Raw genomic sequence first — 16554 nt, 5'->3', positions numbered from 1 at the left:
GGGCTTTGTCAGGCTGCTCTACTCACCCATAGCTGAGAGGAGAGCACCCGAGGCATCAGACGGTGAGGAGGCCACAGCTAGCGGCATGCCAGTCCCCCTCACTATCCCAGCTGTTCCTGCATCACAGAATGAGCCAGGTGCATGGCCGTGGCTTCCAGTCCAGAGATCACCACAGATCCCCGCGATTCCAGGTGTTTTAGAAGGTGTGCTCGGAAGAAAGACATCTGCAAAATACAGGATGGAGAAAATAGTTAGTAAATCACCCTCTAGGAGGCAGGGGTTGGAATCAGGGGCCTTGGCCTGATGTCATTCCTCCCTCTACCGCTTCCCGTGTAGCCCTGAGCAGGTTATTTGACCTCCCTGTGCCTCAGTTTCCTCCTTGTGTGTAAACTGGGGCCAGTGATGCTGCCCAGCATCAGTGGTAAGTGGCTAATAGTGTCTGCAATATAGACAGTGTACACAAGGATTCATGCGAGGATGTTGTGAATTCGCACAGGAAAGGTGCTCAGAACGGCTCTGACACACATATGCTCTCCTTAAGTGGCACCGTTGTTATCTGGGGAAGGTGGGAAGGAGGCCAAGCCTGGAGGAAAACACCGAGGAAGCAGCTTGAAGCATACTTCCCGGCAGGGAGCAAAGTAGGGGTGGTTGGGCAGCTGGTTACACAAGGCAGCACGTCGGGAAGCCCTTTGTCAACTGAAAAGTGCTGAGCCTTGTGAGTTTGTATTGTTACTGAGGGTTCCAGCTAAGGGTCTGTGGGGAAGGTGCAGAGAGAGAGGAAAACCAGAGGCCCTGTGTTCTCCTAGAGTTGATAGATTAGTGAGAAGATGGGACATGTAGCAGTAAGAAGATCCATTCATTCTTCATTCATTCACCCATGTGTCCATCATCAAAGGCCTAGGTTGTGGATTCAACGGTGAACCAAGGAAACAAGATCCCTGTCTTCAAAGAGTTTATATTCAATGGGTGGAGAAAACAGACCATCAATAAGTGAGCAAATCACTTAAATTCTTTTTTTTTTTTTTTTTTTGAGATGGTGTCTTGCTCTGTCACCCAGGCTGGAATACAGTGGCGTGATCTCGGCTCACTGCAACCTCCACCTCCCAGATTCAAGTGACTCCCCTGCCTCAGCCTCCCGACTAGCTGGGATTACAGGCACATGCCACCATGCCCGGCTAATTTTTGTATTTTGAATAGAGATGGGGTTTCACCATGTTGGCCAGGCTGGTCTCGAACTCCTGAGCTCAGGTGATCCACCCGCCTCAGCCTCCCAAAGTACTGGGATTACAGGTGTGAGCCACCACACCCGGCTTTAAATTCTTAATTCAGTCATTTCAGAGAATGATCACAGCTGTAGAAGAAACAGAGGAATATGGTAGAGCGCCCAGTGTGGGCAGTGGTGACCAGGGGATACTTGGAATAGTGGACCCACAGTCCATCTCTCAGGAAGGGATATTTAAACTCAGTATTCTTTTTTTTTTTTTTTTTTTGAGACGGAGTCTCGCTGTGTCGCCCAGGCTGGAGTGCAGTGGCCGGATCTCAGCTCACTGCAAGCTCCGCCTCCCGGGTTTAGGCCATTCTCCTGCCTCAGCCTGCCGAGTAGCTGGGACTACAGGCGCCCGCCACCTCGCCCGGCTAGTTTTTTGTATTTTTTAGTAGAGACGGGGTTTCACCGTGTTAGCCAGGATGGTCTCGATCTCCTGACCTCGTGATCCGCCCGCCTCGGCCTCCCAAAGTGCTGGGATTACAGGCTTGAGCCACCGCGCCCGGCTAAACTCAGTATTCTAAATATTCTAGATGAGAGTCTAATAATGATAACCAAATGCCCAGAGCTGGGGGATGACCAGTACAAGGGAAGAGTCAATCAGTTCAGCTATATTCAACTGCGTAAGTAAAAGAACCACCAACCAAAAAATAACATAAAAAACAACAATGGCTTAAACCGGATAGAAATGAATTTTTTTTTTCTTATATACAAGAGCTGTAGGCTTCCAAAGCTGGCTGAGTACTCTACAGTGTTAGGAGGCCAGGATCTCAGGATCCTTCTATCTTTTCTTTTCTTTTCTTTTTTGAGGCGGAGTCTCGCTCTGTCACCTAGGAGCGACAGATTGTGCAGTGGCACAATCTCAGCTCACTGCAACCTCTGCCTCCCGAGTTCAAGCGATTCTCCTGCCTCAGCCTCCCGAGTAGCTGGGACTACAGGTGCCTGCCACCACACCTGGCTAATTTTTGTATTTTTAGTAGAGACGGCGTTTCACCATGTTAGCCAGGCTGGTCTCGAACTCCTGACCTCAGATGATCTGTCTGCTTCAGGCTCCCAAAGTGCTGGGATTACAGGTGTGAGCCACCCTGCCTGGACCCTTCTATCTTTGTATTTATTTATTTATTGAGACTGGGTCTCACTCTGTTTCTCAGGCTGGAGTGCAGTGGCATGATCTCGGCTCACTGCACCCTCGACTTCCTAGGCTCCAGTGATCCTCCCACCTCAGCCTCCGGAATAGCTGGGACCACAGGCACATGCCACCATGCCTGGCTAATTTTTAAATTTTTTTGTAGAGACAGGGCCTTCCTGTCTTGCCCAGGCTGGTCTCAAACCCCTGACTCAAGTGATCTTCCCACCTCAGCCTCCCGAAGTGCTGGGGTTACAGGCGTGAGCCACCTCACCCAGCCAAAATCAGGATTCTTACTACTAATGAGAAGATCCTTTTGTATTTATATTTTTACTAATTATAAGTGAAAAAATGGATAGTGGATGGCAACTGACAGTATCTACCATAAACAGCAAATGAAAAGTCTCTTAGACCAAAGGAGTTTGACACTTTTCAGAAAGATAAAGAAGGCCAGGATAGCTGGAGTGGGGGGCATGTGGTCCGGGACAGGATGAGAGAGCTGGCGGTGTCCAGATGACATAGGGCCCAGTTTGGATACTGGGGTCTTCTGTGTAGAGAAGACGATGTCTCCATAGCACAGGCAGCATTTTGTCCTAATTAATTATTCCTTCAGCAAATACTGATTGAGCACCAAGCACGGGCCAGCCCCTGCTACAGAAACTGCTGCTATGGTGGCGAACAAGACCGACTTGGTCCCTGCCCTCTGCCCTAGAGTGAATAGCCTAATGGCCAAGGCAGACGCCAAACACATTGTCACACAGATACACTTAAAATTAGAGTTGTGAGAAGTGTTGTGAAGAAGAACTACAGTGTGTTGGGAGAATATAAACTAGAGGGACCTGACCCAGCCTGGAGAGATCAGGTTAGACCTTCCAGAGCAAACAACATTTAAGATGAGGCCTTAAGGCAGGAGGCAGAGGTTCACACCTGTAATTCCAGCACTTTGGGAGGCCAAGGCAGGATTGCTTGAGGCCAGGAGTTCAAGACCAGTTTGGGCCACATAGCAAGACCCTACCTCTAATGAAAAATACAAAAATTAGCGGGACATGGTGACAGGCATCTGTAGTTCCAGCTACCCGGGAGGCTAAGGTGAAAGGATTGCAGGATTGTTTGAGCCTAGGAGACTGAGGCTGCAGTGAGCTGTGATCACACCACTGAACTCCAGCCTGGGTGACAGAGCAAGACCTTGTCACAAAAAAAAAAAAAAGATGAGGCCCAAATGCAGAGTATGAAGGATTTAGCCAAGCAAAAGCAGAAGATGTCAGAAGAGTGGTCCAGGTTCTGAAATGAGATGTGCAAAGGTCCTGGGGCAAGAGACCACTTCGTGTTTTGGGGAACAAACAGGAGGCCTCCAGGCTGGAATGGAAAGGCAGTAGCAGGAGATGAAACTCAGTAGGGACAGGATCATGTTGCTGGGGGTTTTGAACTTTATCTTAAAGCTACTGAAGGCTGAGAGAATGGCAGGTTGAGAAATACCCACAGGGTGGCTCTGGAAGCCAGCTGCCTGGGTGCCGGACCTGTGTCCATTATTTTCTCCCTATGGTGAGCAAGTCAGTCAACATCACAAAGCCTGTTTCTTTACCTAAAAATATAGAAATAAAAATGGTGTCCACCTATAGTGTCATTGTGAGAATGAAATAAATCATGTTAAAAGCAGAACCCGGCACATAATAAGCACTCAAAAGTGTTCATCTTTTTTTTATGTTATTAATCCCCTATCTGTACCATAACAATATAAGCTCTATAATCTGCATATTTTTGTTCATATCTGTATATTCAGTGCCTATTACAATATCAAGCACCTAGAAGGCACTCCTGAATTTTTTGTTGAATGCATGGATGGATGGATAGGTGGGTGGGTGGATGGGTGGGTAGATTGATGGGTGGGTGGGTGGGTGGATGGATGGATGGATATTGGGTGGATGGATGGGTGGATAGGTGGGTGGATGTATGGATGGGTGGATGGATGGGTGGATGGATGGATGGGTGGATGGATGGATGGATAGATGGATATTGGGTGGATGGATGGGTGGATAGGTGGGTAGGTAGATGGATGGGTGGATAGGTGGGTGGATGGATGGATGGATGGATGGATATTGGGTGGATGGATGGATGGGTGGATGGAAGGATATTGGGTGGATGGATAGGTGGGTGGATGTATGGATGGGTGGATGGATGGGTGGATGGGTGGATGGATGGATGGATATTGGGTGGATGGATGGGTGGATAGGGGGGTAGGTAGATGGATGGGTGGATAGGTGGGTGGATGGATGGATGGATGGATGGATGGATGGATGGATGGATATTGGGTGGATGGATGGATGGGTGGATGGAAGGATATTGGGTGAATGGATGGGTGGATAGGTGGGTGGGTGGGTGGATGGATGGATGGATGGATGGATGGGTGGATGGGTGGATCAGTCAGTAGATGGATTAATCTATCAATCTATTGATCTCAGGATAATATTAAGAGAAGCCACTGGATTGAAGTTTACTTTGGATATCATCTGATTTTAACCTTCAGGGTACAGTAGCTAGATTCCTGTTCCCTACCTTTGTCCCCCATATCTTTCTAGTATGATGACTACATCTTTATTTCCTTTGTCCACAGGGTTGATAGGTGCTCCCAAAAGGGAGACCTGGCTACAGCTCCGAGCCGAGCTGGAAGCTCTCACAGACCTCTGGCTGACCCACTCCCTGAAGGCACTAAACCTCATCAACTCCCGGCAAGTGGCAGCCCCTGTTTTCCTCTGTGCCACTGAACTTTCTTGCAGTAGACAGTGGTGGCTCCTGCATGTCCACACTTAGGAGAATTGGACTCCTCAAATTCTCACTTGCACACTTTCCAATTTTTTTTTTGAGACAGAGTTTCACTCTGTCGCCCAGGCTGGAGTGCAGTGGCATGATCTCGGCTCACCACAACCTCTCCCTCCCAGGTTCAAGCAATTCTGCCTCAGCCTCCTGAGTAGCTGGGATTGCAGGCGTGTGCCACCACACCTAGCTAATTTTTGTATTTTTAGTAGAGATGGGGTTTCACCATGTTGACCAGGCTTGTCTTGAACTCCTGAGCTCAGGTGATCCACCCGCCTCGGCCTCCCAAAGTGCTGGGATTGCAGGCATGAGCCACCATGCCCGGCCCAAATATTTAATAAAGCTTAAGTGCACAAGGCTCAGTGGATACCTTGGAGCATAGCTGAGCTAGTAGCTGCAGAGACTTTTCAGGGCCCAACAGGTTTCCAGGTTTCTGAATTCTCCTAAAAGATGAGAACTGGCATTCAGGCTCCAGCTTACTCCAGTCCTCACCTCTCCCTATTGGCCTACACTTTTTCCATATCACTCATTTACATTACCTGCAACTATTTAAGTGTATGGCCCTTGCAATAAACATTTGCTTTTTATATAAGAAAAGTATCCCCCCCATACTACTATTCCCCCCATACTACATTTCACCATGTCAGGCAGCTTCAGGCTTTTAAGAGAGGAACAGCCTGAGAATCCTTGGGCCCTAACATGCCTGAAGATGACAGCCACAGCCTCCAAACCTATCAGATTTCCTGCCAACTGCAGGCTCATGCAGCAGGAGGAGGCCTGGCCTTGTGGTCCCTCTGAGTTCTGATCCACAATCTCCTTTGTCCTTAGGCCCAACTGTGTCAATGTGCTGGTCACCACCACTCAACTAATTCCTGCCCTGGCCAAAGTCCTGCTATATGGCCTGGGGTCTGTGTTTCCTATTGAGAATATCTACAGTGCAACCAAGACAGGTAGGGAGAAGCCACACCTTGGGGGTGATACAGGGATGGAGGGTAGGGTTAGCTTTCCATCCTGGGAATGTGATGTTTAAGGAACATGACACTGGGGAAATGGATGGAATTAGCCTATGGCCATGACTCAGATCCCCAAAACAACCCCCACAGACCACATGCCTTAACTTCTGCTTCTAAAGAAATTGGTTAGGACCACAGTTTTCCAAAGTGTCTGTATGAGTTCAGATACAGGCAAAGCTGCTGTAACAAACACACCCCAAATGCAAGGGCTTGCAAAAGAGTCAAAGCTGTTTTCTCCCTAGTAGAACAGACAGAAGTGAGTGATCCAGGCTGGTGGGGTGACCCTGTCCTCAAAGATATCCAGAAACCCAGGTCTCTCCCGTTTTATTTTTCCACCATTCCTTATGGTTTTATTCTCATGTATGGGTTCAAATCAGAGTCCCGTCGTCATTCTAGTGGGTCTGATATTTAAAGGCCAAGCTCAGAAGGCTATGCACATTACATTCTACTCACTTCCTGTTAGCCCCAGCTTAGTCATGTGGCCACAGGTAGCTGCCAAGGAAGCTGGGAAATGTAGTCCATAGCTGAGTGACTCGTACTGTCACTCAGTCTGGAATGCAGTGGTGAGATCATAGCTCACTACAGCCTTCAACTCCCAGCCTCAAGCAATCCTCCCACCTCAGCCCCCCAAAGTACTGGGACTACAGGCATGAGCCGCTGTGCCAAAATATCTTTAATTAGAAACTTTTTCCATTGTTTTTTCTCTAGAGAAAAAAAAAAATGACTTACAGTACTTTGGCAGCATTTTCTTGAAACAATTTTGGTTTTACTGAAGTTCTAGGGCCAAACATTATGTAAAAGTGCCTTTTGATTTTAAAATTATAGTAATAAGGGCCAAAATGGTTGTTGAATATTTTTCAACAAGATCCTGTCTTTTCATTTTTCCCATTTTTCCTGCATATGTCAAGTACTTTTGCAGGTTTATTTCGAATCTCTTTTTTAAATTTTAATTGTGGTTAAAATTAAATAATATAAAATTTTCACCATCTTAACCCTTTTTCTTTTTTTTAAGATGGAGTTTCTGTCTTGTTGCCCAGGCTGGAGGGCAATGGTGCAATCTCAGCTCACCACAACCTCTGCCTCCTGGGTTCAAGCGGTTCTCCTGCCTCAGCCTCCTGAGTAGCTCAGATTACAGGTGTGCACCACCACACCCAGCTAATTTTGTATTTTTAGTAGAGACGGGATTTCACCATGTTGGCCAAGCTAGTCTCAAACTCCTGACCTCAGGTGATCCATCTGCCTCGGCCTCCCAAAGTGCTGGGATTACAGGCATGAGCCACCGCACCTGGCCATGCACTATACACTTAAAAATGGTTAAGATGGGCCAGGCGCGGTGGCTCACGCCTGTGATCCCAGCACTTTGGGAGGCCAAGACGGGCAGATCACGAGGTCAGGAGATCGAGACCATCCTGGCTAACACGGTGCAACCCTGTCTCTACTAAAAATACAAAACAAAATAATTAGCCAGGCATAGTGGCGGGCACCTGTAGTCCCAGCTACTCAGGAGGCTGAGGCAGGAGAACGGCATGACGGGAGGCAGAGCTTGCAGTGAGCCAAGATCGCGCCACTGCACTCCAGCCTGGGTAACACAGAGAGACTCTGTCTCAAAAAAAAAAAAAAATGGTTAAGATGGCCAGGCGTGATGGCTTACGCCTATAATCCCAGCACTTTGGGAGGCCAAGGCAGGAGGACTGCCTGAGGTCAGGCAGTTCAAGACCAGCCTGACCAACATGGTGAAACCTCATCTCTACTAAAAATAAAAAAATTAGCAGGGCGTGGTGGTGGGTACCTGTAATCCCAGGTACTCGGAAGGCTGAGGCAGGAGAATTGCTTGAACCCGGGAGGCAGAGGCTGCAGTGAGCCGAGACTGGGCCATTGCACTCCAGCCTGGGCAACAAGAGGGAGACTCCATCTCAAAAATAAAATAAAAATTAAACAAAGGTTAACCTGGCTGGGTGCGGTGGCTCACGCCTATAATCCCAGCACTTTGAGAGGCCGAGGCGGGCAGATCACTTGAGGCCAGGAGTTCGAGACCAGCCTGGCTAACATGGTGAAACCCCATCTCTACTAAAAAATACAGAAATTAGCTAGGTGTGATGATGTGTGCCTGTAATCCCAGCTGCTCAGGAGGCTGAGGGAGGAGAATCACTTGAACCCAGGAGGTGGAAGTTGCAGTGAGCTGAGATGGCACCACTGCACTCCAGCCTGGGTGACAGAGCAAGACAGTGTCTCAAACCAAAACAAAGCAAAACAAAAAACAGTCTCCAGCGCAGTGGTATCAAGTGCATTCTGATGGTTGTGCGTCCATGGCCACTTCTACATCGGACAGCTGCAGAGACTCTGGAGCCTGCTCTAAGCCCTGCACTGCCTCCTCCTGCTGTGTTGTCCTGGGCAAGCTACTGACCCTCACTGTGTTTCCGGCTGTCATCGTCCTTCACAGGGGGATGACAACAGTTCTGACCTCAGAAGTTTGCTCAAGAACGAAATGATGAATACCGGGCCTTTGGGAGCACAGCTGCAGGCACCGAGCTCTTAATGAGCGGGTATTGGCTGCAATCTGGGTCCTCACAGAGCGTTTTTTCTTCCCTTCCTGTGTGCGTGCAGGGAAGGAGAGCTGCTTTGAGAGGATAATGCAGAGATTCGGCAGAAAAGCTGTCTACGTGGTGATCGGTGATGGTGTGGAAGAGGAGCAAGGAGCAAAAAAGGTACTTCTTCCGCCTCTCCAACTGCATTTTCCTGCTCTTTTGAGCGCCCCTTGTGGCCTTACAAGGGCTCCTTCCAAGATTTCCGCCACTCCCCGTGGCTGGCTGGGTCCTCCTTCCCAGGCTCCTTGCTTGCCGGTCCATTCCATTTGCAAATCGCAGAAGCATCCTGAGTAATTTCCTTCTACAAATCCCCCTCTCTGCCTCTGGCTGCCGCCCCTGGTAGCCCTGGATTGTTTCTGGGACAACTGTTCGGGAGCCTAGAGACGTTCCGACGGGGCAGGCTGGTGGGGGGCCAGTGCACATGTGTGTGTTTTATTTAATACTTACTGATCATATGTTCCAGGAACCCTTCCCAGTTAATAAAGACAGCATTAAGCTAATGAAAAAGAAAATCCGGCATTTGTGATCTTGGGCCCATGAGGAGAGGGCGGGGGGTTCTGGTGGCCACATCTCTGTTCTTGGAAAAGAAACAGCTGCCAAAGTCCTGGGTCTGGACCTGTCAACAGTGCCCCAGAGAGGCTGCCACCCCCCACCCGGAGGCCTGGGAAGTGGATTGTTAATGTCAGAGAGCTTAATTAGGGGGACCTGGTTTCCCCCATCTCTGCCTGGCAGCAAATCCCAAGGAAATGCAAAAATGTTTAGGGTCTCAGCAGATGAAACCCAGAAGAAGAGGAAAGCCCTGGGGTCCTGGGAGAGGGCCTCGGGAGAGAGGAGCTTCGAAGGCTTTGCAGGCACTGGTCCCTCCACCTGGAAAGCTCCTCCCCTTTCCTGGAAGACACAGTCTCTATTATCAGCCGCCATGAGCCCCGCTGGGAAATGAGCTCTTTCTGAGAGAGAAGGGGAGAAGGGATCTGGAGGGTAGCTGCCAGGGTCAGTCACACTGGTGTGTGGCCAGGCTGTGGGCTGGCATCTGGAGGTGCTGGCCTAACCCCATCCCCTTCACCACCATAACTTTATTGCTAACATCACCATTGTGTTCAGTCCTCCAAAAACTCCTACAAAGTGGGTATCATTGCATCCCTTTTTTTTTTTTTTTTTTTTTTTAGAGATAGGGTCTCACACTGGTACCTAGGCTGGAGTGCAGTGGCACAATCTCAGCTTACTGCAGCCTCTACCTCCAGGACTCAAGCGATCCTCCCACCTCCGCCTCTAAGTAGCTGGGATTACGGACAGGCACCACCATACCTGACTAATTTTTTTTTTTTTTTTTGTAGAGATGGGGTTTTGCCATGTTGCCTGGGCTGGCCTCAAACTCCTGGACTCAAACAATCTGTCCACCTTGGCTTCCCAGAAAGCTGGGATTATAGGTGTATGCCCGGCCACACCCCACTTTATAGATGACAGAGTTTGACACTCAGAGAGGTTAATTAATTTGCCTAAGGTCACACATCTGGCACATGCAAGCCTGCCTGTGTCATGCTCCAAACGCCTGGCAGGGAGGAGACGGACTTACGGTTTCAAACACAGTTGGTTTTCACTCCTGAGCTAGTCAGACAAGAGTAGAGTCCGCCAAAGAAGACTAGGTACACACCCGCCACACACAGAGCTCTTGTGAAAGTCCAGTGTCTGAGGCAGAAGCCCCAGAACGTTAGTGAGAAACACTGTCCACCAGCCACTCTCTCAGCCTGACAAATGGAAGTCACGAGCCCAGGCCGCCGGATGCCTGAGCGGTGTGAAATATGGCTGCAGGACCAGAGGCTTCGCCTGTTTCTGCTGACAGTGTTGTTGATATCTCCATTTTAGTGGGTCACTTGTCTCCGCCTCTCCACGAGTGATGAATCCACTGGCATGTGGAGTCTTTAAGCCTGGGGTAAAGGCAGCTGGAACATTCTCTTTCTTCCATCTTTGCTCGTTCTCTCCCAGAAAAATGAATCACACTTTTTTTTTTTTTTTGAGACAGAGTCTTGCTCTGTCGCCCAGGCTGGAGCGCAGTAGCATCATCTCGGCACACTGCAACCTCTGCCTCCCAGGTTCAAGCGATTCTCCTGCCTCAGCCTCCTAAGTAACTGGGATTACAGGCATGAACCACCACATCTGGCTAATTTTTTGTAATTTTAGTAAAGACGGAGTTTTGCCGTGTTGACCAGGCTGGTCTCGAACTCCTGACCTCAGGTGTTCCGCCCACCTCAGCCTCACAAAGTACTGGGATTACAGGTGTGAGCCACCACACCCAGCCAAAATTACACTCTTTAAATAGGGCAGGATTGGTCAGGTGGCAACCAGAATCTATCTTTGTAAAGAAAGGAAGGCTTGGCCGGGATGAGGGCAGGGTGGGAATGCTAGGGCAGTGAGAAGGTGTTGAAGAGATGAGAGCTGCCCCCATAGGAGATGGTTTTCTGCTTCCCTTGAGTTGGGAATTGTTTAGAAACTACAGAACAAAGAGAAAAGGATACATTCAGAGGACTTTGCTTGAGAAACTTACCTTTTTTTTTCCCCCTCCCTCTCTTCCTCTTTTCATTCCTTCTATGAATATTTCTTGAGCACCTACTATGTGCCAAGAGCCATGCAGTGCAGCAATGAGCATTGCATTCCAAGCTCAACCTTCCTGGGGCCTTTGCACTTGCTGTGTCTTCTAACTGCCCCCACGTTCCCCGACATCTTTGCCAGGGCCTGCTTAAATGACACTGCCTGGAGCGGCCTTTCCTGACCCAGCTCTCAAAAGTAGACAGACATCGCTGCGTTCTACCCTATCTCTCGTTCTGTTTCCTTCCTGGCACTTACCAGGAGATGAACTTATCTTGTTTCTTATCTGTGGGTTTATCTGAGTCTCCAGTGAATGCCCCATAAGTGTTTGTGACCTGTGAGAACACCCCACTGGGGTCTACCCCTTGCACCTTTATATATCTTCCTTTGCTCGCCCAGGGATGCTCAACCTGGGATGCCCTTCCCTTCAGTGACCTGCTAACTACAAAGCACTCATTCTTTTTTTATTTTTTATTTTTTTGAGTTGAAGTTTCACTCTTGTTGCCCAGGATGGAGTGCAATGGCGCGATCTCAGCTCACTGCAACCTCCGCCTCCTGGGTTCAAGCTATTCTCCTGCCCCAGCCTCCCAAGTAGCTGGGACTACAGGTGCCCACCACCACACCCAGCTAATTTTTGGTATTTTTAGTAGAGACGGGTTTCACCATGTTGGCCAGGCTGGTCTCAAACTCCTGACCTCAGGTGATCCGCCCACCTTGGCCTCCTAAAGTCCTGGGATTACAAGTGTGAGTCAGCGCGCCTGGCCTCCTCATTCATTCTTCAAGGTCTGGGTCTCATGTGCCTCTTCTCCCCTGAGACATCCCCATCCCATTCACTTCTACCAAAAAAGAGACTGCTTCCTCTGGCTGACTCCCATGACATTTTATTTACACCTGCCTTGATGATTTCTTTATGTTCTTCCTAAGGTAGTCTTATCTTTTAAACTACTGAGAAACCCCAGCATTCTTTCCTCCATATACATGCACATATATATACAGTTTGTCCTGCATCCTTCCTTTTTCCTATTTATCTAGATATGTCCCTGGCTACCCAGGAGGCTGAGTCAGGAAGATCAGCTGAGCCCAAGAGCTCAAGGCTGCAGTGAGCCATGATCTGCATTGCAGCGTGGACAACAAACCGAGACTCCATCTCTAAAATTAAAAAAAAATTAATGAAACGAAATTCAGCTGGGCATGATGGCTCATGCCTGTAATCCCAACACTTTGGGAGGCTGAGGTGGGTGGATCGCTTGAGCCCAGTAGTTTGAGACCAGCCTGGGCACCGTGGTGAAACTCTATCTCTACAAAAAATACAAAAATCAGCCAGATGTGGTGGCATGCATCTGTAGTCCCAGCTACCTGGGAGGCTGAGGTAGGAGGATCACTTGAGCCTGGGAGTTTGAGGCTACAGTGAGCAGAGATCATGTCACTGCACTCTAGCCTGGGCAACAGAGGGATACCCTGTCTCAAAAAAAAAGAAAAAAAGAAAAGAAAAAAACTCCCTATCCTGACAATAACTTGAAGCAAGTACCACCTGCTGCAAAGAAAAGGAAAAGATAAAAACAAAAGCTATGAAGAAAACAGATTAGTGTCATCCTGACCTGGCTATAGCTACAGGGGCCTGCTCAACACCCTCCAAGACCAGCTCTGTTTCTTCACAGTGGAGATTGACAAATGTTGGGGAGGGGTTCCAGCACCGAGCTGTGACTTTCTTCTTGAAGTAACAGGATTGAGAGCACTTCAGCCTCCAATTCCTGGCCTCAAGCAATCCTCCCGCCTCAGCCTCCCAAAGTGCTGGGATTACAAGCATGGGCCACAGTGCCCAGGCAAGAACAAATTTTTAAAAAGGAATCACTTTCCCACTGTACAATTTAACACCATGTCAGTGCACCGCCTAAGACCACGATAGTACCAACGGGGGCAAGAGGGTCCAACAGTGAACACGCTGGGCAGTGCTGGATGAGCCCGTCAGGGCAGGCTCTAAGTGAATAGAAATGGTCGGCCATACTGGTGGGTACTGGCTGGATGTGGGTCTGCCAGCAACATCAAGTGCCTCATAGTTTGGGAAGTCCCCACATGCTAGACTTAACTGGGTTGACTTCTTTCATGCCATCTAACCATGGGCGTGGGATCCAGGGACGGGGGCAGGGGCATAACCTTGTGGCTGGTGTTCTGTGTTTCAGCACAATATGCCTTTCTGGCGGATATCCTGCCACGCGGACCTGGAGGCACTGAGGCACGCCCTGGAGCTGGAGTATTTATAGCAGGATCAGCAAGCATCTCCACCTACCATCTCACCCTCAGACCCCCTCGCCTTCCCCACCTCCCCACCGAGAACTCCAGAGACCCAGATGCTGGACACCAGGCAGGGGCCCCACAGCCGAGACGTTGTGTCCAGTGACCATCTCAGAAGCCGTCCATCAGTCCAAATGAGGGTTCCGAGAGTATTTGACTTTGGGGCAAAGGGCTGGCTCGGAGTCTAGACTGTTCTGTAAGACTCACAGAACAAAAGCAAGGAATTGACGACTTGGGGGAGGCCTGGTGATGAGGAGGGGACGGGTTTGTCTTGTCTTCTTTTTAATTTATGGACTAGTCTCATTACTCCGGAATTATGCTCTTGTACCTGTGTGGCTGGGTTTCTTAGTCATTGGTTTGGTTTTGTTTTTTGAACTGGCATGTGGGGTGGTTCACAGTTCTAATGTAAGCACTCTCTTCTCCAGGTTGTGCTTTGTGGGGACAATCATTCTTTGAACATTAGAGAGGGAGGCAGTTTGAGCTGTTGAAAAGACTATTGCTTAGTTTTGTTTTTGAAGACCCTACTTGACGTCATGTGGACAGTGCACGTGCCTTACGCTGCGTCTTGTTTTCTAGGAAGAGGGGGATGCTGAGAAGGAATGGGTGCTTTGTGATGGATAAAAGGCATTAAATAAACCACGTTTACATTTTGAAGTGGGGGTAGGGTGTGGTTACTTTATTACCACTCGAGGCTTCCAAATGTGTTGGCCTTTTTAAGGACTTTATCAGTTGCAAAGAATAAAATCCAACTCACACTGGCTTAAGCCAAGAAAAGTGGAGTAGGGGGAGGGAGGATGGAGAAGAGGGAGAAAAAAAGGGAGGGAGGGAAGAAGAGAGGGAGGGAGGGGAAGAAGGACAAAGGGACAAGTGTCTCCAGGAACTTTAGGTGGTATCTGTCTGGATCCAGGTGATCAGATGAATTTCTCTCATGTCACCTTAATTCTCAGGCAGGCTCTTCCCTGTCTGGCAAAGATGGCTCTAAGAGTCCTTCAGCAAAACCACACAGACAGACAGAGACCACCTTCTTCACGGTGGTGCAGCGAAAGCCTCAGGACTGTAACTCATTGGCCAAATTGTAGGCTTAGGCAGCTCATGGAGCTGGATTTAGGGTTGGATTCTGTCACAAACAGCAAGTTGAAGAAGCTGATCCTCCAAGGGAAAGAAAATCAGTGAGCTGTTATGAAAAGAATTGGGGGAATTGAGGGTCGGACTGCAAAATGCAACTGACTCGCATTCCAGTGTTAGGACTTCATTTTCCCGTGGATGGGATATGAGTGAAGGATCCAGTGTAAGGGGCAAGGAGGGACATCTGGAGAAGTTCTGAAGACATCTGGAGCACTGCCACTACCCAGAGTAGACCAGGCAGGACCTGGGTCTATCTAATTGGATGCTAAGCAGGAATATAGGCTCCTTCCTTATTAATGTTGGTAAAATCCTGGATTGTTAGTCAGCTGACCCATGTCATGGGAGATGGAGATCTTAACCACTGGAGTCTCAGAGCTAGAATCTCTGATCATTAGAAAACTATCACCGGCCAGGCACGGTGGCTCATGACTGTAATCCCAACACTTCGGGAGGCCAAGACATGTGGGTCACTTGAGCCCGGGAGTTTGAGCCCAACCTGAGCAATATGGTGAAACCCCATCTTTACAAAAAATACAAAAATTAGCCAGGCGTATAGCATGCACCTGTAGTCCCAACACCTTCAGGAGGCGGAGGTGGGAAGAGCTCTTGAGCCCAGGAGGTTGAGGCTGCAGTGAGCCATGATCACACTGCTGCACTCCAGCCTGAGTGACAGAGCAAGACCCTGTCTCAAAAAAAAAAAAAAAAATCCATTACCAAGGGTCAGATAGACTCCCTTACTAGACTCTGAGTTTCTCAGGGGGTAGGTACTATTGGTTTCATCTCTGTATCCACAGAATCAAGCACAGAGCCTGACACAAAGTAGAATCCCATTATAGATGGGATAGAATGAAGGATGGAAATATAAATGGAACCACAGCCAGATGGATGATAATATGGGTGAATGGCCATTAGGACAAATGGATAAAATGGAGGGTTAAATAGTTGAGTACGTGGGTAGATGAATGGTTGGTTAGGTGATTGATTAGATGATTAATTGGAAGGTGGGCGGGTAACTGGGTGACTGAAAGATGGATAGATGAATGAATGGATACCTACTTGGGATGACTAAATGGATAGTTGGATAAATCATGGATGTATGGATGAACAGATAGATTATTGGATAGATGACCGGATCAATAACCAAATAGTTGTGTGGTGAGATGAATGAATAGATGGTGGTTTGGATGAGTGAATGGGTGGGTGGTTTTGAGGAAATATGGATAGATGGTTAGGTGTGTTAGTGGATAATGAGTAGGTTGTTTGGATGGGTAGATGGATGGAATGATTGATAGTTGGTGGTGGTTGATAGTAATATTACGATGGGTATGTGGATGAGAGGACAGTTTAATAGGCAGGTGGATGGAAAGTTAAATGGAAATGAAGTGTGATGGTTAGATGGATAGAGAGTGGAATGGAGGTGAAGAATCTTTAATGTTGCCTAAAATACCTGAGTCAACCTCACGATTATCTGCCAGTTTAGGTTTCTTCTAGAATGAGTGGTGGAGCTTTACTGGATAAGCTGACTTCTAGCTGGAGTGGATAAAGAGACTGGAGTAGAGCCACCCAGTCACCAACCATCCACTGGGAGTCAGTGATGTGAACACTCCTGAATCCCCCCGACTCCCCATTGTTTAGCACCCTTGCACACAGAAATCCACTTATAATCATGATCTACCCATCTCTCCCTTCCTGCTACCATCAAAACCTGCTGTTGGAGAAAATTCTGTTTAGGGTCCAACAAAGGGTAAATTACTT

General features: G+C 48.5%; 1 protein-coding gene across 3 annotated transcripts in view; it reads left to right on the top strand.

Annotated features, from left to right (window-relative positions):
- EYA2 (EYA transcriptional coactivator and phosphatase 2) overlaps positions 1-14328 on the top strand; it is a 284816-nt gene extending 270488 nt beyond the window's left edge. For all 3 annotated transcript variants that reach the window (XM_008015099.3, XM_073006162.1, XM_073006149.1), the window contains 4 exons: positions 5002-5116; positions 6030-6151; positions 8819-8919; positions 13563-14328. In XM_008015099.3, coding sequence (XP_008013290.2) covers positions 5002-5116; positions 6030-6151; positions 8819-8919; positions 13563-13643 — 419 coding nt within the window. In that variant the 3' untranslated portion in view covers positions 13644-14328. The remainder of the gene's footprint in view (positions 1-5001; positions 5117-6029; positions 6152-8818; positions 8920-13562) is intronic.
- Positions 14329-16554: the final 2226 nt, after the last annotated feature.

This window comes from Chlorocebus sabaeus, chromosome 2 (assembly GCF_047675955.1).
Source record: "Chlorocebus sabaeus isolate Y175 chromosome 2, mChlSab1.0.hap1, whole genome shotgun sequence".
In the NCBI taxonomy this organism is placed as follows: domain Eukaryota; kingdom Metazoa; phylum Chordata; class Mammalia; order Primates; family Cercopithecidae; genus Chlorocebus; species Chlorocebus sabaeus.
This window is presented reverse-complemented; position numbering and strand designations above follow the sequence as displayed.